This window comes from Psammomys obesus, unplaced genomic scaffold, assembly GCF_907164565.1.
Source record: "Psammomys obesus unplaced genomic scaffold, mPsaObe1.curated_primary_1811, whole genome shotgun sequence".
Lineage (NCBI taxonomy): Eukaryota > Metazoa > Chordata > Mammalia > Rodentia > Muridae > Psammomys > Psammomys obesus.
In genome coordinates this window covers 1,643,545-1,664,644 of record NW_026590511.1, presented here as the reverse complement: position 1 = coordinate 1,664,644, position 21,100 = coordinate 1,643,545, and the positions used below count along the sequence as shown (strand labels likewise).

Genomic DNA, 21,100 nt, shown 5'->3' with positions numbered 1-21,100 from the left:
AGGGCGGCGCCGGTTGGCCGCGTCACGTGACGGCGCGCGCGCGCGCGGCCCGGCGCGCGGGGCCCCGCGGGGGACGGCCCGGCGCGTGCTCAGAGGCAGCCGCGGCCGGGACCCGCCCCCCCAACCACCGGGAGCTGGGGCAGCCGCGCCGAGGCCCGGGCGCGTCCAGCGCGGACCCCGGTCCCCGCGCGGGCGTCAAAGCTAAGACGCTTCAGAACGCAACTCTCCGCGTCGACGCGCGGAGACCCAACAGATCTGTGAACAGGGACCTCGACGCTCGGCCCGGGCAGAGGCTTGCACCGAAGTCCAGTTTCTTGGGCCTGAGGTTGTTATGTAATTTGACACCACTGGGAGCCAGCCGGCCCGGGGCCGCAGGCACTGCCTGGGCGAGCCCTTCCCGTGTTCTCAGTGCACTCTTTATTGTTTTGGAGACGGTGTCACCCGGCAGCCCAGGCTGGCCCCTCATCACGCGGTCCAGCCGCTGCCGCCCCAGCGCTGGGCCTTTGTTGTTGCTGAGACAGGGTCTGGTAGAATACACTGGCTCTCAACCCCATAGGCTGCGGAGGCTGGCCTTGAACTCCTGATCCGCGCTCTGAGGAACGCGAGAGTAACGGTGATATGATAGCAAAGCTGCCTAGCTGCGGCCTAAGCCGTCGATGAGGCAGAGGCAGGCGGATCCGAGTTCGCCTGCTCTCCAGGGCGAGTCCCAGGGCGGCCGGGGCTACGCAGAGAAACCCAGTCCCTAAGCAAAAAGAAATGTCGACAGAGGAGCGCGTGATCTACCTAGATCTGGGTGGCAGACAGCTCCACCTGGCAGGAAGCCGGGGAGGCGGGAAATCGAGGCCACCCATCCTTGGCGACGTTCCACGCCGTCGAGAGCTGCATAAAACTTGGCCTCACAGCTGGGCGTGGATGGCGCCCTTAATCCCAGCGCTCGGGAGGCGGAGGCAGGCGGATCTCGGTGAGTTCGAGGCCAGCCTGGGCTACACAGAGAAACCCTGTCTCGAAAGACCTTGCTTCAAAAACCGAACCAAAGCTGCTGTTTCTTGGATTTCTGTCACTTGTCTCCAGTCTGTTTCCTCTTTGGACGAGATCTCATTCCTTAGCCCAGAACTCCGGGCCATCCCTCTGCCTCAGCCTCCCCGGCGAGGCGGGGCGGGCGGGACCCGGGCGCGCTCCCGGCGACGCCGCGCGCGTCCGGCAGGGGGCGCCGCAGGGCCGCGAGCGCGCTGTCCCCGCCTGACCCTGGCCGCAGCCTGCGCGCGCTGCGGCGTCCATTGTTCCGGGGCGAGCGCCGCGCGCTCCTCCCTGGCCTGGCAGACTTGCCCTCCCGGGGCACGCATCCTGCCCTGCTGGGCCGGGAGCGAGCGGAGAGCGACTTCCCAGCCTGCAATGCGGAAAGCTCTAAACGACCCGGTTCCGGCCTCCCTCCCTGCTGGTTTCCTTAAACCCTGACCTCTGCGTGCGCAAGAGGGGACGCTGAGCCGGGTCGACTGACACCCGAGGAGTGACGGCAGGAGGACTCAGCTCCAAGGCCGCCTGTAAATGGGGTCGTGACTCCATTCCTTTTTCTTATTTTTTTTTTTTAACCCGACCAGCGCATGCGCCCTCTGGTCGGGAGCGCCCTGATTTATTTTTCTGGAAGAACCCAGAGCTCCCCGAAGTGTCAGAGACGCCTCACAGCTTTCCAGGGAGAGTGGGGTCTTGTAATGGGACCGGGCAAATGTTCTCAAAGAGGTTCGGGGTCCAGGTAGCGCCCGGGGGGCAGAGCACGCCCCTGGCCCGTGAGAAGGGAACCCCGGGGGCGGGCCACACAGGCTCCTAGACTGGCCTTGGCCTTGCAAGCCTGTCTTCCCCCAGGCTGGAGACTGGAGGAGCGGGTTCGAAAGGTTATCCTTAGCCAAACCTGAGTTCAAGACCACCCTGGCTACACTGAGACTTTGTTTCAGAAAGCAAAACTAAAGAGGGGATTGAAAAACGGAGGGTGGGGGATGGCTCAGAGGTTAAGCGCACTGGCTGCTCCCCCAGAGGTCCTGACTTCAATTCCCAGCAACAACATGGTGGCTCACAGCCACCTATAAGGGGAGCTGGTGCCCTCTTCTGATGGGTAGGCATGCACGCAGGCGCAACAGTGTGTACAAAATAAATAAAACCCTTTTAAAAAAAAAAAAAAAATATATATATATATATATATATATGCCAGGCCCTCAACCGCAGAAGAAGAGACAGGGAACTGAGGCAGACGAGGAGGCTGGACCAGCCTGCCATCTCAAAGCTTTCAAAGTAAGGCAGGAGGATTGTGGGAAATTCCTAGGCGACCTGGGCTTCCCAGCAATACCAAGTATCAAAAACGAATCAAGACGGTGAGATCGCTGAGGAAAAACGCAGTCACACGAGCCTGATGACCTGACATTGCCCCCAAAACCATGGTGCATAGAGAATGCCACTCCAGAGACTCCTCTGACCCACGTGTGCCCTGCGGCACAGACATCATGCACACATTAACCGGTCTGGGCTCTGGGCACTGGGGTGACACCACAGACCCCGGTCTGTCAGCCCAGCACGGGTGGAGGCAGGTGATCGGGCACTTCCAGGTCAGACTGAGCTGCGGATGATCCTCGCTCCAGAAAGCAGTAACTTCGTTTTTGTTGTTTGTTTTCGAGATGGGGGTCTCTCTACATAGCCCTGGCTGGCCTGAAACTCACGTTGTAGACCAGGCTGGCCTCGGACCTGCCTGCTTTTGACTCCCAGCTGCTGGGATCAAAGGGGCGGGCTATGACACCTGGTAAAAATAAAATTTATTTGAGAAAAATTCTGAAATGGGGGTCCCACTGGGTAGCCCAGGCTGTCCCGGAACCACATTCTCCCTGCTTCTGTGTCCCTAGGGTTTGGGTTAAAGGCCTCTGACACTAGCGGGACTGAGTAATTAAATTTTATTTAGGAAAGAGGGGGTTAAATTGCTCTCCGGGATTGGCCTTAGCGGCTAATTTTAAGGGGCTAGATAAAGTGGGGCGGAGAATAGGGCTCTGGCGCGCGGCACGGGGCCAGAGGCACAGCACCTAAGATCTGCAGAGGCTGCAGCCATAAGATCACACTGAGGACCTGCAGTCATCGGTTGAGGCCTGAGCTGGGCGCAGAGCAGGGGCTCCGGGGAAAGCCGCAGGGAGGTGCCACTGCGCGTGCGCGCCAAGAGCAGGGCGCGTGCGGCAGCGGACCCTGCTGGCCACGCGTCCCAACTGCTCGCTGATTTGATCAGACAAGTTGTGATTTTTAAATTCTGTTTCTGCTGTGATGTGCCGTGTTGGCTTGGAAAAGGTACTGAAAGTCTCTGGGCCTTGGGGGGAATAATGGACTATTTTATGCGATACTTGTAAGCGTAAGGAAGAGTGGCGTTGGGGCGCAGAGGGCAGAGGGCCTCGCGGGCACCGAGCTGTCCACAGCACCACACACCAGGCATCGTGCTGCCTGTGTAGCCACTGCGGAGACGGAGGCAGGGGGATCCGGAACGCAGCCTGGGCTACAGGAGACCCTCGCTAACATCACAAGAGAAACAAAAGAGCAAGCAAACAGAGAAATCACGAGGCTTGAGTCACAGCTCCATGAAAACCTGTGTTCAAATCCCAGTTCCCGCGTGAAAGGCCGGGTGTGATGGCCCTCGCTGAACCTGGAGTTCTCCTGTGAGGCTAAGCGAGCTGACCACTACTGATCCTTAGGAATCCAATTACCACTTCCTCAAGGGGAAAAAAAAAAAAAGTGAAAGAAGACTTCTCCATACAGGGTGACTGCACACCCGCTCTCACACGCACGTGCACACCACAGAGCCATACAGCTAAAAAAAAACAAATAGGTGAAAAGAAATGAAGGCCCAGCTGGGCACCGGGGAGATACCACTGGACAGGAGGCTGCAGTACACAGGGTCCGGGTTGGAATCCCAGCCCCCATTTCAGGCAGCTCACAGGGCATCCAACGCCCTCTTCTGGACTCGACAGTCACTGCACTCAGGGGCACATGCACAGTTAAAAATGGTAACCGTAAACCTGGCTGTGGCGGTGCAAACCTTTAATCCCAACACTCGGGAGGCAGGCGGATCTCTGAGTTCAAGGCCAGCCTGGTCTACAGAGTGAGTTCCAGGACAGCCAGGTCTACACAGAGAGACCCTGAGATTAGAAGCGTGTGCCGCCACCTCCTGGCAAATATGTGTGTACATATGTATGTGTATATATACATACATATACATGTATAGATAGACCTGGCTGTTTTTAAAAGTCCTTAGAAGACAGTTTCCCTCCTTGAGGTTCAATATTTGGTGTCTCACTCTTGCCTAAGCCAAGAGGGGAAAAAAGAAAAAAGGAAAGATGCATCCTTCCCGCTCTTGGCTGACTTCTGGTCATGTAACAACCGGAGAATACTGGGAAATGTAGTCCACTCTGAAAAGCCACATAACATGGAAATTGGAAGACGGAGGTCGCTGGCAGGAAGTGCTGTTGTCAGGCTGTAATGATGTTAGTGAGCCAGAGAGCTGTTTTCGTGGGGAAAGCGTTTGCCGCACACACGGACACACTTGAGTCTGAATCGCTAAACTACACAAAAAGCCAGGTGTGGCGGCTCCTCCGTTCTCTGCTCCTGACCACATGGACGCAGGGACACGTTTCCACATCAGTTGCCGCACAGAACACCATGAGCACCCAGAATAAAAGCCAGGGCACTTCCGGCCGCTGTTTGCTCCCTGCTGTGGGCCCTCACCCGCTCCTTACAGAAGAACTGCCTTGCAAGCTACTTTGCTTTGTCCCTGGACTTTTGGCTTTGTTCTTTTCTCTCTCCTCATCTGTGGGGATCTAAGGCATGCCCCCACACTGCCTGGCTTCTCCCTATGTTGTTGGGTTTGTCTATTTGTTTCTCTATGTAGCCCTGGCTGTGCTGAAGTTTGTAGACCAGGCTGGCTCTGAACTCACAGTGATACACCTGCCTCTGCCTCCCTTCTTCCTATGTTTGGAATGTGACAGGTACAGTATTGTTTCTAACAACTGCAAGACTCTCAAAAAAAAAAAAAAAACAGCACTAGGAAAAGGGTGAGCCACATCTTTGGCTTGTTGGTTTGTTTGTGAGACAGGGTCTCTCTGTGTAGCCCTGGCTGTCCTGGAACTCTCTCTGTAGACCAGGCTGGCCTTGAACTCAGAGATCTGCCTGCCTCTGCCACCCGAGTACTGAGATTAAAATCATGTGCCACCATCCAGCTTTGGCCCACACCTGAGTTCCAGGCCAGCCTGGTCTGCAGAGTGAGTCCAGCACAGCCAAGGCTACACAGAGAAACCCTGTCGCAAAAAAACCAACCAACCAATCAACCACTCAATCAATCAATAAATGAAAATGAAGCCCACAGTAGCCTGAATGGTCCCTTCTCACTTCTGTTGACCGTGCCCCACCTTACCCTGTAATGGACTCCTCTTATGCTGTGAATTTACAGGAGCAAGATAACTGTGGCTCCCCATCACCTCAGAGCTACACAGGCTGAGGCAGGTGAATTCCTGACAACGCAAGGCTAGCCTGCTGTAAACACGCAGCTCTAAGCCCAGCAGACTACAGAGAGCGAGCCAGAGAGAGAACCCTGATCCAGGGAGTACACTGGGAGTGTGGTGGCCCCCACCTTTAATCCTGGGGAGGCTGAGGCAGGTGGATCTCTGTGAGTTCAACGCCAGCCTGGGCTACACAAAGAGACCCTGTCTGAAAAAAAAAAAAACAAAAAAAAAAACCAATACAAACAGAAAGGAAAGAAAGAGAAGAAAAGGGGAACAGGCCAGGGGAGGTGGGCTATGTGTGCCTCATCGATGAGACAGTTCAGTGGTTAGGGCAGATTCTGGCAAAGACTCGATCAGTTCCCAACACCCACAGTTTACAACCATCTCTAGCCAGTTCTGGGGGTTCTGACCTCTTAGGCAGCACTCATGTACACAAACGTGCAGGAAGAACACACATACACATAAATCTTGCTGGAGGCTTGCCTGGCACATGGAACCCCTGCTTCACCCTCAGGTCAGGGAAATAAGGTGTGGTGATCCACGCCTGTCGTGCTAGCGCGTGGGTGACAGACTGTGGGTTACTGGGGGATTTCCAGGCAAGCCTGAGCTTCATGAGACCCAATCTCAGAAGAACACAGTTTTTACACTCCATCTTGTGGGGGCTGAGGAGCCGCACAGAGCTTTTGCTGGCGAGGGGTCAGGATGGTACAGAGCTAAGAAACTTTTATTTTTTTTAATGTAGTTAGGACAAGAGGAGGGGTTGAGTGGCTTGCAGAGAAGTGACCTGAATGCTAGTATGCGCGCACACACACACACACACGCACGCACGCACGCACGCACGCACCCAAAAGGCACAGGAGGGAAAGAAAAACATCTTTCTGTGACACAAAGTCTTTATTGCCTAGACTAGCCTCAAACTCCCAACCCTCCGGCCTCGGTTGCTCAGGTGCTAGCAAGCTGAGTGAAGGGCAGTCTGGGGGCTGTGCTCTGCGCGCCCTAGAGCAGGCCCGCCGTGGGCACGCCGAACGCAGACGGGAGCTGCGGAAGGCGGGCTGAGCTCACATCCCACCGCTTCGCCACGGCGCGCGAGCCCCGCACCTGCCAGCTGCCGCACGCAGGGAGCAGCGACAGCTGCCCGGCTGCGCTCCGTTCATCCCCAGCGGTTCCTTCCTCCAAAACCCGGGCCTAAGCAGGAGACATCACACGCACCACACGGGCAGCGCCTGCCCCTTTAAGAGCCCCCCCCATGCGTCGCATAGTCCCGCCCCCCGAAGAGACGGAAGCGGGGGGCGGGGCCTCACGGCGCCGGGGCGGGGAGTGGGCGTGGCCACCCGCCCGCCAGGAAGGCCGGGCAGCAGGGTGGGGCTTGCGGGTGGCCGGGAGGCCACACTGGCCTGCGAGCTGGCTCACGCGGGCACGGGTGGTGGCTCGCGAGCCTCGCTTTCGGGGGTTCGATCCCCGCGACTCACTTGGCGACACGTGGTTGAAGGAGAAAACAACCCCAGGAAATCGTCCTCCGAGGTCCGCATGGGAGACGTGGAGCGCACCCGGCCACGCCCGCTCGCACTCGCCTCCGATTCCCCGAGCCCACATGGTGAAAGATGTAAAAACCGACGCCCACGAGCGCGCGTGTGTCCCCCAACACACGCGCGCTAAATAGAAAGACTGCGGAGGAGAGGCACTGAGCCAACGAAAACATCAGGCCCCTCCCCACGAAGCAGGGTTAGGCAGGGCTTCAGCCCCAGCACTCGGGAGGCAGAGGCAGGTGGGTCTCCGCGAGTTCGAGGCCAGCCTGGCCTACCAAGCGAGCCCAGGACACCCAGGGCTGCAGAGACCGTCTCGGAACTCGAACACTGATCTGGCTGTCACGGGGAGCGAATCTGCAAACGAGGCAGGAAGCCTCGGGGCCAGCGAGAGGGTACATGGCCCGATGGCTGGCTGGCGCCATGGCGCCTGCTGCCAAGCCCGGCTGGAGGCTCATCCCTGAGATCTCCGGGGTGGAGGGGGAGAAACCACTTTCCTGCCCTGCTCTCTGGCTTTCGCAGGGGCGCGCGCCCAGTGAATAAATAAACGTGATGTTTTCCTAGAGCCCGCGGAGGAGCAACGAGGCGGCGGAAAGGGCCGCTACCTCTTTAAGAGGCCAGGCTCCACCCGGAGTGGGCGTGGCGGCGGCCAGCGCCTTGAAAAATAACCACGGGGGCGGGGCTTGGCAACTGTCCCTTACGATTGGTCAGCTCCTCGGGCGGTGGCCCCGGGGTGCGCGTGCGCACGTCGCCTCCTCCCGCCTCTCGGACGCGGGGGCGTGGAGGGAGGAGCCGGCGCTCTCTTTCATTGGCTCTCGCGCAGGCCCCGCCCCCCAGTCGAGCGCCGTCACGTGACGCGACGGCTGGGGCCTCCCGGCGCGGGGGACGCTAGTGGCCAAGATGGCGGCAGAGCTGGTGGAGGCCAAAGTGAGTGAGCGGCGGTGGCTCGGGCCGGGGCGGGCGGCTGTCATAGTGCGGACGGCGTCTCGCAGTGAGCTGGGGGGGCGCGGTGCGGGCTGTGGCGGCGCGGGCTGGCGGTGGTGCGACCAGGACGCGGGCTGAGGCTGCGGGCGGGGGGCGGGGAGACCGGGGGCGGGGTCGCCTGCACCCTCTCGGGCTGTCCCCGCCGTCTGCTGTCACTCCATTACCGACCCGGGCTGGGGTCCCTACCGTGTAGGGACGCGGCTTCCCGGTGCAGGCACTGTCCTCTCCTCTGGGACAGCTCCACTGGGACGGAACTGGGGGTCCCCCTGTGGTCTCGCTAGCCCCAGGAATGCGGAGAGTGACTTCTCCATAGCGTTTCCAAGGCAACGAGTAGGACTCAGGCCCGGGTGCCCCCATCTTCTCTCCCCTCCAGGCCAGCATGGGGAAGGTCTGCAGGGATTGCCACAAGTCCTCTGATTCTCGGGGGCCTGTCTGACACCTCCCACTACCGACTAAGTCAGACTCAGCCCAACTCTGTGTGCCCAGGTTCATTTTGGAGACTCTGAGCCCTAGAGCCCCACTCCTCGCTTGCCAACCATGGGTTACCTCTTTACTTCACCCTCCAGTGATCCTGTCCCTCTCTGTACCCCATCTGTAACCTCTACATCCTGGTGAGTCATCTTGTGGGGTTTCGCTGCTCCCCGCCATAGCCCACCGGACCCACCTCGCTTTTTCTCCTCACAGGACATTGACCGAGTCCAGGGGAGGACTGTTCAGGCCTGTGCCCCCCCTCCCCCCATTTCTGCATTAAGGTGCCAGGGCTCTGTCCCTCCACCCAACTTGAGTCCCCATTAAAAGTTCCTGCGGCGAGCCTCAGCAGAGCCTGCATCCAGTGCGGTGCTGTCTCCCAGGCAGGCTGCAGCATAGTTGTTGCTCCTGACGTACTGCTGTACCTCAGTGCCCCTCAGGCATCTTTCCATTCTTAAGGGCCTGATTGCCCCCCCTCCCATTTCCTTGCTCTCTTGTTACATGGCTCTTCCCTCCACACTTGGACCCTTAGGGTCATTCTAGAGGGTCTTATTAAAAAGTACCCCTAAGTCAGCTGCAGTGGCGTACACCTGTAATCCCAGCACTGTGAGTTCGAGGCCATCCTGGTCTACAAAATGAGTCCGGGACAGTCAAGGCTAGACAGAGAAACACTGTCTCAAAAAAACCAAAATAAATACCCCTCTCTTCCCCCCTTCACTCACGCCATTTGGGAAATAGAGCTTTGAGAAGAGACATGTGAACTACACAGGTTTGAGGCGCAGTTTTGCTGCTTGAAGTCTTCCTCGTAGCATCCTGGAGCATTGTTGTGAGGCCAAGCCTCTGTCCCCTCCTCCCTCCTCAGCAGCGGGAACTGCGATCTCTTCTCTGCTGTCTTGATCCTTGAAATACAAGCTGATGACCTCTGCTTGACCCTCTGCTGGCTGGACCCCCACCCCCATCTCAGTTTTGTGAACTTGACCCTTCTGTGAAGCTCTGTAATGGTGAACCTTGGCAGCTCCAGAGGGGCTCCCGTCACAGCCACTCACAATGCCTTCAGTATGAGGGAGACACCTCCCGTTTTCCTCCAGTCTGTCACAACAGAGATTCTGTCTTTCGGGGTCCACTGGGGCTCATGGGAGGCAGTCCTGGTGTTTGTGGACCATCCTCCGGAATGGAGAAGTCCTTTCAGCAGGCCTGGGTGAAGTGTTCATCCTTCGCCCTGTGTCAGGGGTCACCTCAGCTTTCTGAAGAGCCTGGGCTAGTGACACAGTGCAGCCACCTCCATCTGAGTCGCTGCTTCCCATCATGCCCTAAGGTGAAGGCTCCAGAAGCCAGAAACTCGGCCCTGGTAGCCTGTGCCAGGGCGGGAAGTACACTCCGGGCTAGGATGGAGGCTTCTTCCTGTGCGTCTGTCTGCTGCCTGCTGTCCCTCGCAGGCTGTACAGGCCATGGCAGCTGCTGAGAAACCTGACCCAGACCATATGGCAGTGACCTGGCTGCTGGGATGCTTGCCAGGGTCCTGGGTGATGGACTCCTGGCCATCCACCAGGGCCACAAAGGCCCCTGGCTCTGGCTGGACCATCACAGGCCCCCACATCACTATACCCTCTCCTCAGGCTGAGGGATTTGGGCTTGTTCTGGTACGAACGTGCTAACAGTTGTTTGTTCCCCCATGAGGTAGGAAGTCAAGGCCACAGTAGAGGCACCTGAGGGCCTCACAGCCTTGGGTCCCTGGAGAGTTGGGGCTCCTCTGCAATCCTTCAGAGGTCTGGGAAATCTGGTAGCCACAAGGACAAACTCCAGCCCACCCTGTTGTATAGGATGGCCTTAGTCATGCTGTAGTACTGGCACCCCAAGTCCCAGGTGTTTTTAGGGCTCCCTGGGACAGTGCTATTGGTCTCATGGACCATGTGCCCCAAGTGACCAGGTAGACACCAAATGGGCTGGATCCGTGGGGCTCAGAGCCCTGGCTGGTCAGGTGCCCTTTCTGTGCCATGCAGTCTGCTTTGGGGCTTATGACCTGGGCCACTGCCCGCATCCTCTCCTGCCACTCAGGCTACACTTCTAGTCTTGTGGAGGCCCCCTTCTGCCTCCGCTTTTCACTCAGTCCAGTCCAGCCCCAGGACCCAACATAAGCGGCCCCAGGGCCCAACTGGCCTGTCTCTCAGGGGTGCTTGGTCCTTCCATCTGTGGAGACCTGCCATGCTCAGGTTTCATGAGTGCAGGCGGCCCGCCGAGGGCCCAGGTCACACTCTGGGATCCCCTGGGCTCTGACTGGTTTCATTGGCCCTGAAGGACCTGCGCATCCTCTTTGTCACAGTGTCCACCAGCTTGGTTTCAGGGGCCAGCTATCCCGTGTAGGCCCATTATGCTCCTGGGTACCCTGGTGTTGCCTGGGGTGCTCTCCGTGGTGCTTGGGGGCTTGCCTGAGACCAGCAGGCCATACCTAGTCTGGGACAGCGCTCATAGGAAGCAGGGTAAAGAGGTTCACTGGGCCTTCGGTCCTGACACGGTCTTCTCTGGTAAAGTGAAGCTCAAGCCGGCCCAGGAGGGCCGTCTAAGGAAGATGGCCGAGGACGTGCTGTGCGCCTAGCACTGCCAGGGCGGATGGATGGGGCAGTCCTGTCCCATGGATGCCCCCCAGCAGAAGAGGAGGCTGGGCCGGGGAGGCGGCTGCGGGGGAGGGGCGGCAGGTGGAGGCTCACGCCTGCCCCTGAGAGCTGCTGTGGTTGCCCTTTGCAGAACATGGTGATGAGCTTCCGCGTGTCAGACCTGCAGATGCTCCTGGGCTTCGTAGGCCGCAGCAAGAGCGGGCTGAAGCACGAACTGGTGACCAGGGCCCTGCAGCTGGTGCAGTTCGACTGCAGCCCCGAGCTGTTCAAGAAGATCAAAGAGCTGTACGAGACGCGCTATGCCAAGAAGAGCTCCGAGCCGGGCCCGCAGGCGCCGCGGCCCCTGGACCCCCTGGCGCTGCACGCCGTGCCCAGGACTCCCCTGTCGGCGACCACCGTGGACTACCCCGTGCTGTACGGGAAATACTTGAATGGACTGGGGCGCCTGCCCACCAAGGCCCTGAAGCCCGAGGTGCGCCTGGTGAAGCTGCCCTTCTTCAACATGCTGGACGAGTTGCTGAAGCCCACCGAACTGGGTGAGTGCCAGGCAGCGTCCGGGAGGCCCCCACAGCAGGCTCAGACCCTGGGCCCCGTGACCAGCCACCCTATACCTAGCAGCTTAAAATGGGCCGTGGGGAGGCCATGGCAGCTCATCCTGACCATCTCATCACTTGGGGGCTGAGGCAGGAGGATGGTGAGTTCTGGGCTAGGCTGGGCTACAAAGACTGCTTTTTGAAAGGAAAAAAAAAAACAATGGCTGGGAGTGTGTATCTTGCGCGTGAGCACAGACAGCACTTGCTGGCATGCACGACATCCCGGGTGCCGGCACAGGCCTCTCATCCCATCACCTAGGCGGCCGAGGCAACAGGATCGCCATGATTTTGAGGCTAGACTGGGCAAATAGACTGATTTACCTATTTATTCATGTATTTGTTTATTTTTGGCTTTTTGAAACAAGATTTCTCTGTGTAGCCTTGGCTGTCCTGGACTTGCTTTGTAGATCAGGCTGGCCTCGAACTTGCAGTGATCCACCTGCCTCTCCCTCCCTGAGTGCTGGGATCACAGGCTGGCACCACCACGCCAGGCTTAGGCTGAGTTTTAAAAGAAAAAAATCTGGGCATGGTGGCCAGTTCTGGTTATGCCAGCCTTTGGGGAGCAGATGCAGAGGAGCAGTTGAAGGTCATCCTCGGCTACAGAGGGAGTTGAAGGCCAGCCTGGGCTACATGAGACCCTAGCTCATAAAAAGAAAGGCAGATGTAAGTGGAGCTAGCTGTGCTCCAAGCTGTCGGGACCAGTGGTGGCGTGGATGGCCTCCCACACTGCGTGTGGCCGCGGGTGCCGCCCTGAGCTGTGCGCCTGAGCAGTGCTGACGGGCAGGAGGTGCTGGCTCTTTAATGGGCCACAGACAGGACCTGAGGCTTTCTCAGGTTCCCAGTGTCCCTAGAGACAGCTCGTCCCCCATTGTCTCTCCTGCCTAAACCCCAGAGGCCAGGCCTCGAGGAGAGCAGTTCCTCAGTCAGTCTGCATGGTGTTCAGGGCCCTCCCCACCTGTGGCCTGGTATTGGCAGAGACTTCCTTCCATCTCTGCCAGCCACCCTGGGTGGCACCCTTCTACAGTAGCACGGCCATGTCCCCCTTTTCCTGGGACTTGGTGGGGGGTGCTGTGTTTAAACTGGAGCTGCTAGAGGGTAGCCCATAGCAGCGCCTCTGCCCTCTGGTGTGATCTGAGACCCCACCCCCTCGGCTGAGGCTCCGCCCATCGGTGGCTCCATCCTCCCCTTTGACACCCATGGTGCTGCTGGGGGCTCTTGGCAGAGCCTTCTGGCCTGCCCACCCTGCCCTTCCTGTCATGCTCCAAGTGCCACAAGCCTGCCTCCCCCAGGTTTCCACAGCCCTTGGGATCCTTCAGGCCAAGCTGACTGGGTGCCATTTTGAGGAAGACCCCAGTGCCGGGAGGTTAGCCCCCTGGCCTCCCCGCCTGCATGGCAGGCTTCCTTCCTGCAGAGTAAGCCAGCCGTCACTCCGCCCCACAATGCATCACTGTGCCCCTAGCCCCCAGGGACCCTGGTCACCTGATCTCCGGGAGAGCATGCTCCCCTGTCTATACCAGCAGCTTGAACAAAGAGGTCTAGCCCGCCCTGCCTGCCTCTCCCCTAGGGCACCCCCTTCCCTGGGTCCCCACAGCCTGAAGGGCTACTGGGTCAGAACGCTGATCTACGCCTAAGGCCATGATTCCCTCAAGCTCCAAAACCAGGGTTTCACACGCCTGCCCCACCCTGGCCTTTCCCAGAACGAGCCCCATGAGGCCAGTTCACAGTGGCCAGCCTTGCCCGGACCAGAACAAGCCCCACGATCCTGTAGGCTTCCCCAGAAGCGCCAACCGCTCAGCCTGCGCCAGGCAGACAGACCCATAAATCACCTGAGAGAGCACCCGGAGGGGGAGGGCGGGAGGGAACCAGAGCAGCTGCAGACCTGGGCTACTGACAGCCGTGGAGGGAGGGCTCGTGACCAGAGAGGGCAAGGGACTCAGCCAAGGACACACAGCAACCCGAGCTCTTGGCCCCCAGGCTGTATCCTGCACCCCTGCTTGGGGGCTCTGTGTTGCTCTTTGCCCGTTCCCTGGCTAGGCAGGCCCAAGGTAGGTAACAGTCGCTGATCGCAGCAGAGCTGACTTAGGTCTGGGGACCTGGGGCCCAGACTCTCCTGTCTGCACCCAGGACACAAGTGACAGTGGAGTAAGACTCGGTAGGGAGGGAGGTGTCGCCTGGTCTGGAGCTGGGTGTCGTTCTGCCCCCTACCCCAGGGCTCCATGTCCTCTGAGCAGCTAGAGGGCTTCCTGAGAGAGGTGGTTTCATGTGGGGCTCCTGAGGATCGTCTGGGTGGAATGAGGCCATTGTGGGGCCTGGACCTGAGGACCTGGCCTGGGTGACCTGAGCTTCTGGTGTTTGGGATGTCAGCCTCTTGCTGTCCGCATAGGTCCATGCTCCCTGGTTGTAGTTCTTGTTTCATTGATGTAGTTTTTGAGGCAGGGCTCACAGTATTCCAGGCTGTCCCAGAACTCGTCTGGCCTCAGCCCTGTGGCGCTTGCTGTCTCAGAGAACACTGTGAGAAAGCCCGCCGGGGTCTTTCTTCAGGGCCTTTCCGTACTGCCCACCTCGACCTCCCGAACTGTTGACTGTCTCCAAGGACACCCCAGGGCCTGGCCCTGATGATGTCCACCATGGATCCCTTCCAACACTGCCCCCGCCTGCTGTTTCCTTTACCTTTTGCATGCTGCTTTCTGTGGCGTTTTGAGGCAGGGGCTCAGGTAGCCCAGGCTGGCCCAACCTGTTACATAGCCAAAAATGATCCTGTTTGACCCTCCCCACCGCTGGGCTGATAGATAGGTGCCTTGCTCTCTGATACCACAGCTGGGCCTGGATGGTTCAGGTCACAGATTTTGGGCAGGCCAATAGTGCAGGTAAGGGGATTGTCCTTGTCTGGTCCTGACCACCCTGGCACGGGCTGTGGTGCTCTGTACCTGGCTATAACCCCACCTGGCTGTGTGCCCCACAGTCATACTGGGGGGAGCCCTTTTCCTCAGTTCCTGTCTCCGTGCTGACCTGACTCAGGACCCAGCATGGCAGGCTAGGGTGTCTGTTGGGAACCTGGAGCCAACAGTAGCCAGGTGACATGCAAGCCCACCATGCTGTCCTGTGACAGCTCTCCGGAAGCATGCCGGCCCCCACCGCTGCCGGCCTTGGCCCTCCCCATGCTCAAGGCCCATATTAAACACCCCGGCCACCTTAGCCAGGCAGTGGTGGCGCACGCCTTTAAGCCCAGCACTCGGTAAACTGAGGCAGCACAGTTGAAGTTGAGCCTAACCCGGGCTTAATCATAGGACACGTTCAGCAGGATGTGGCAGCACAGGCCTGTAATTTCAGCACTCGGGAGGCGGGGCAGGTGGGCAGTTGGAGGCCAGCCTGGTCTACACACAGCAGCCCTGCTCCGCCTCTCCCCCACCGTCAACTACTTTCACTTTCTCTCTGGGCCACATGGGCTGTGGGTGGAGGCCCACACTCTGGACAGGGCAGGCACAGAGGCTGAGGAAGCCACAGATCACTTCTGCCATCGCCCCACACGCCTGAGGCAGGGCCAACCACCAAGGCCCAGCTGGGCAGGTAGAGGACTGGGAGAAGGGTGCTCAGGGCCCAGGCCTGCATATCCATGGGGTTCCCAGAAGTGCAGGTGGGCACTGCAGCCCCGTGGACATGCAGAGCAACCGAGACCAGCTCTGAGTACCCCTCAGGACCTTTATCACCTCCTCAGGCTCGGGCGGCCTTGCCAGGGGCTGCAGGGGCTGGACGCCCCTCCCCGACGGTTAGGGCTGCCCTGTGTAGCCCTGGCTGGGATTAAGGCATGCACTGCCTCCGCCTGCCTGTGGTCCTGCAGCTGTAATTGGGCCCTCGGGGATACCCTTGTACCAGACAGACATTCTAGAGGAACACTCTGGAGGAGGGAATGGGGTCAGAGAGTGCACAGCTGTCCCGTGTCCAGGAGGAGGATTGCAGGTTCAAGGCCAGGCTGGGCCCTAAAGTGAGCACCACAGTGGCCCTAGAGGCCGCAGGGCGGGGTGCTCTGGTAAGGCTGATGAGGCCTTGAATCCCCTGCTGGTGTGGCGGTGGTTCCTGCTGTCGGAAGATGGAGAAATCCGGCAGCCGTGGCAGAGGCCCGGCTTGGGGAGCTCTGTGGACCCCCTCAGCAGCACATGGTAGGACGGGGCTGCTGGGGTGTGGGCCTCCACAGCAGTGTGTCACCAGGCAGCCTGGACCCCACACAGAGCGCCCCTCCCTGGAGGGTAGGTGGGCCTCTTCCTCCTGCCCAGCCCCTCCACCTCCCGCTGCCCAGTCTGCCTCTGTTCCCACAGCCTGAGGTTTAGGAGGCTTCAGGCCAGGCCCACCCCGAAGCAGCCATTCTTGTGACAGCGTGTCGTGTGTCCTCATCTGCTGCCAGAGCCATGGCTGGGCAGAGGATGCCACCAGACAAGGCCGGTTGGTTTGGCAGAGCTGAGAGTAACTCAGGCCTGCTCCCCACAGCTGTGCCCTCAGCCCCACCCTAGAGCCCAGGTTGGCTTTGAACCCGAGATCCTTCTGCTTCAGCCTCTTGCTACTGGAGTGGCAGGCACGGCCTGTGCTGCCTCCTCTCTGTCATACTCGCGGTGGCCAATGCACAGCCCTGCTGTGTCACATGTCCAGTAGGGAACGCCTGGGCCTCGTGCATAGTAGACCCCCGGGGGTGCTGTGGGACCATGCTGGCTGGATGAAGAGGTGGCCCACAGACAGGGACGGCTCCCCTTCTGCCTTTGGGACGCCTGGCTTTAAAGGGACCTGGAACGGGCAGGGCCAGGACCTGTCCCCTGACTCCCCCGGGAAGAGGACTGTCCTCCATGCCTGCGGCCAGGGAGTGCAGCCAGGCTGCCTGACCCGCGTCTGTTCAGTCCCACAGAGCGCCGAGAAGCTGCAGGAGAGCCCATGCATCTTCGCACTGACCCCTCGGCAGGTGGAGATGATCCGCAACTCCAGGTGTGGCCACTACGAGCGCCCCAGTGCATGTGCCCGCCTGTGCCAGGCCGAGATACCCACAGGCTCGGGCTAGGGAGCTCCCCAGCTACGCGTGTCTGCAGATGGCACCCAGGTTCCCTTGGTTGCGATGGGTGTGGGTGAGCCTGCTGTGGGGGTGCCCGGCGAAGCCCCGTCCTCTTGGTGAAGCCCCGCTCGCTGGCAGCCACTCTGACATCTGCGTGCGCCATGCTCGAGTGGGCCTTCCTGCCCGCTGCCTGCCTGGCAGTCATGACCGTCCCTACCCTGTCAGGCGGGGGGTCCCAGGGCTCTGTGGCCACTTACCTGCTGGCCATGGGGAGGGCTCCTGGGTGGTGGACACGGTCCCTGACTCCTGCCTGTGCCCTGCCCACAGGGAGTTGCAGCCTGGAGTGAAAGCTGTGCAGGTGGTGCTGAGGTACGAGAACACGCCAGCCCCGCCTGCTCCCCTCCACACACACTCACGTGTGTCTGGCCCCACCGCCGCCGCTGTCACTGCTGGGGTTTGCACAGAACTCTCTTCTGCTGCGTGTCTCACAGCCCGTGTCCTGCATTCCCCCTCAGACCCTGTGTCCTGTGTCCCCCACAGCCCCATGTCCCACTGTCTCCCCAGGATCTGCTACTCGGACACCAGCTGTCCACAGGAGGACCAGTATCCGCCCAACATCGCCGTGAAGGTCAACCACAGCTACTGCTCAGTGCCGGTGAGCGAGCATGGCGGCCTGGGGAGCCCGGGGACGGGGACGGGTAAGGGGGCCCGCCGGGGCTGAGCGCAGCTCTGTCCACAGGGCTACTATCCCTCCAATAAGCCTGGGGTGGAACCCAAGAGGCCCTGCCGCCCCATCAACCTCACCCACCTCATGTATCTGTCCTCGGCCACTAACCGCATCACCGTCACCTGGGGCAACTACGGCAAGGTAAGCATCCGCCGCCCCACGCCCGCCCCGTCCACCCCGCACGCAGCATCCATCATCCCACGCCCGCCCTGTCCACACCACGCCCTGACTGCAGCCTCTGTCCACAGAGCTACTCCGTGGCTTTGTACCTAGTGCGGCAGCTCACCTCCTCAGACCTGCTGCAGAGGCTAAAGACAATCGGTGTGAAACACCCCGAGCTCTGCAAGGCCCTGGGTGAGTGCAGGGGCCCTGCCGGGCCTGCGGGGCCCCGCTCTAACAGGCCGTGCACCACCCACATGGTGCGGGGGTGGGCGAGGTCTGGGGCAAGGGTGCAGTCAGCCCGGGGTTCAGGGTTCTGCTCTGCGGGTTCTTGATCTTGATGTGGGACGTTAGGGTCCTGGTCCATGGGCCTCCTGCCTTCAGGTGGGGAGTGAGGTCAGGTGGGACTTAGGGAGGAAGGTGAAGCATGAGGCACAAAGGCAGGTTTTGTGTTGTAACTTGTGACAAGTGGATTTTTAGGACAGGGTCTCTGTACACCAGGCTAGCCTGGAACTCGGGTCCGGTGCCTCTGCCTCCCGAGTGCTGGGATTAAAGTCGAGCACCACCAGGCCCAGCTTGTAAAGGGTGTTCTTAGAGCGGACAGTGTGGTTAGGAAGGACACAGTGCCTGCAGCTGCCCAGAGAGCCCACAGTGCCCACCCACACGTGGCTGTGGGCCTCGCCAACGGCCACTTGTTTGCAGGCCAGGCCTCAGAGGTGTCCCAGCCTGCTGTTGCCCTCCCAGCTGGGGTTGGCCAGGCTGGAAGCTGGCTGTCCTGAGGGCGGTGACATCTGGCCCGGTGTCCCTCTGGCCAGAAGGTGGCCCAGTCTTGCTGGTTGTCATACCTGGGTAATCAAAGGCATGCTTTGCAGGCCGAGGCCACCAGCTCTGTTGTGATCAGATCTGTTGTGATCAGGCTGGGGACAGCAGAGTGCCCGCGCAGTGTCGCCTGAGCTGCGACGCTTTTCCAGCCGTGGTGCTCTCAGCTGAGTCCTTAAGGCTGTGATGCTGCCCAGTAACACTGGTATGGCCTCAGGGAAGGCCGAGCTCCTGGTTCTCTCCAGAAATGCCCGAAGGCCAGCAAAGCCCTAGCAGCGCAGGGGAGCCCACACAGGCCTTCACAGTTTGTGGGCCCCAGGCTGCTCGGAAGTGACTTCCCAAGCAGGCTGTCTGGAGCTGGAGGCCAGCTTGGGCCCCGTGAGCCCTTCGGCCTCCTTCAGCCAAGGGGGACCCTGCCCTCTGATGCTCCCTGTTTCCTCTGTCACCTCACACAGTCAAGGAGAAGCTTCGCCTGGACCCGGACAGCGAGATCGCCACGACTGGAGTGCGAGTGTCCCTTATCTGCCCGGTGAGTCCCAGGTGTCCCCAGCGCAGCGCGCTAGTGCATGGTCGTCTGGGCGGCATCCTCACGCCCCCCAACCCCCATCCTCCCGCAGCTGGTGAAGATGCGGCTGTCCGTGCCCTGCCGTGCAGAGACCTGCGCCCATCTGCAGTGCTTCGACGCCGTGTTCTACCTGCAGATGAACGAGAAGAAGCCCACGTGGACGTGCCCTGTGTGCGACAAGCCCGCAGCCTACAGCCAGCTCATCATCGATGGGTGAGCCTGAGCCCTCGGCCTGTGGCCGCCTTGCTGTGGGGAGGGAGGGGCGCTGTGTCCAAGCCTCAGGATGTTCCTAAGTGGCCACCTGAGGTCGTGACCTCTGTGGGGGAGGAGAGGGCAGGCAGGAACCTGTTCCACAGCACAGAGTAAGGGTTGCTCTTCCCCTTGGGACGGCTGAGCTCTCCTACTCCAGACACCGGCTCTGCCATCCTGCCAGGCACCAGCCACACTTCGGTGCCCCAGAGCCAGCACAAGCAGCCGAGGCCCCCAGGTCATTTGAGTCATCTTGGGGCGTGGCTGAGGGACCCTGCCATGCCAGCCGGGCCTACTTCCAGAGGGGTCTAGCCTTTGCTCTGCCAAGCGCCTGATGAGACTGAGGCCACGGGGGCTGCCAGTGGCCCAACGCCCCAGGCTCTGAGCTGGCCAGTGTTGACCTGGGTCCTTGCTGGATGGCGCTTCCCTGGCGCACTCTAGCTTTGGGTGGAGTGGAGCGGCCCCTGGGCCTGGGCACGTGGCCTGGGCTCAATTGCCCTCTGTTCTCAGCCCAGCTGCGTCCTTCCCGGCTCACCCTGCCCTCCCCCAAGGCTCCAAGCAGAGCAGCCTCCGTAGCCAGGGCTGGCAGGCTCGGCAGGTGCGCGTCCCCTTGGAGGCCTGTGCCCGCTGCGAGGCAGTGCCCGAGCCCAGCCCTGTCCACCCTGCCGCCCGCACCAGGCTGCTGTCAAAGATCCTGAGCGAGTGTGAGGACGCGGACGAGATCGAGTTCCTGGCGGAAGGTTCGTGGCGCCCGATCCGCGCGGAGAAGGAGCCGAGCTGCAGCCCGCAGGGCCCCATCCTGGTGCTCGGTGAGTCCCGCCCCCAGCAGCCGCCGGCCCGCCCGCCCGGCCCGCCGCTGACCCCGCCGCCCTGTCCCCGCAGGCACCCCGGACGTCAACGGGCTGGCTCCAGCCTCCGGCGTCCCCGGCGCGGGGGGCGGCCCGGGCGGCGCGGGCAGCGGGTCGGCTGCGCCCGGCGGCCTGGAGAACGGCAAGACGGGCGCCGACGTGGTGGACCTCACACTGGACAGCTCGTCGTCCTCGGAAGACGAGGACGAGGAGGAGGACGAGGAGGAGGACGACGACGAGGGACCCCGGCCGAAGCGCCGCTGCCCGTTCCAGAAGGGCCTGGTGCCCGCGTGCTGACGCCGCCGCGGGGCCCGGAGGGCGGGAGCCGCCGTCCGTCCCCGTCTGCCCCCGGCCCCTCCCCGGCCCCCGGCTCCCGTACCTCTGGACTCTCCCCTTGGGGGCATATAAAAAAGTAAAATGACAAAAAAAAAAAAAAGATGAAAAGTACAAAAACAAGAGCAGGTCAACACTCGGCAGGCGCCGCCCGCCCCAGCCGCCCGCAGGCGCAGGGCCGCGGACCCTGAGGGCGGCGCCCCCGCAGCGCCGCGCTGGCCGGCCGGGCCCGGCTGTTCGTGAGAAGCCATGGCGGGCCGCGGCCACAATGTGCAATAACGCGGGGCGCGGGCGTGGGGGGTGTCAATCCAGCCAGCTACCTCGGTAACTCCACTTCATTCAGGTTCACTTCCCACGGGGCGGCGGCCCGGGAGCCGCGCTCCCCGCCCCGGCCCCGCCCGACCGTCAGGAAGCAATACCGGGGCCGGTGGGGGCGGGCGGCCTGGCCGAGTCTCGCATGAACTCGCCGGGAGGCCGGGGCCCGGGCAGCCGCGCGGCACTCTTTTCTAATATTTGTATTCTAATTTAATTGTTTTTTAAAAATGCAAATAAAAAAAAAAAAGGAAGAGTAGCCGGTCCGGCACCCGCCTTTCTGTGGTTTCTCTGTAGACCAGGCTAGCCTGCCCGTCCTCCCTGGGAGCTGTGCGCGCGGCCGGGGCGAAGCAGCCCGAG

General features: G+C 60.8%; 1 protein-coding gene across 2 annotated transcripts; it reads left to right on the top strand.

The window, feature by feature from the left end:
- Positions 1-7,912: 7,912 nt before the first annotated feature.
- On the top strand, positions 7,913-20,999 carry Pias4 (protein inhibitor of activated STAT 4). Of its 2 annotated transcripts, none has more exons than XM_055607646.1 (11): positions 7,913-7,966; positions 11,234-11,639; positions 16,580-16,664; positions 17,056-17,097; positions 17,293-17,383; positions 17,468-17,596; positions 17,704-17,809; positions 18,889-18,962; positions 19,051-19,211; positions 19,926-20,056; positions 20,130-20,999. In XM_055607646.1, the coding sequence occupies exons 1-11, from the start codon at positions 7,940-7,942 to the stop codon at positions 20,390-20,392; spliced, it is 1,515 nt and encodes a 504-aa protein (XP_055463621.1). In that variant the 5' UTR covers positions 7,913-7,939; the 3' UTR covers positions 20,393-20,999. The 2 variants fall into 2 exon arrangements, with proteins under 2 accessions (XP_055463621.1, XP_055463622.1); XM_055607647.1 differs by lacking the exon at positions 7,913-7,966 and adding an exon at positions 8,579-8,634.
- Positions 21,000-21,100: the final 101 nt, after the last annotated feature.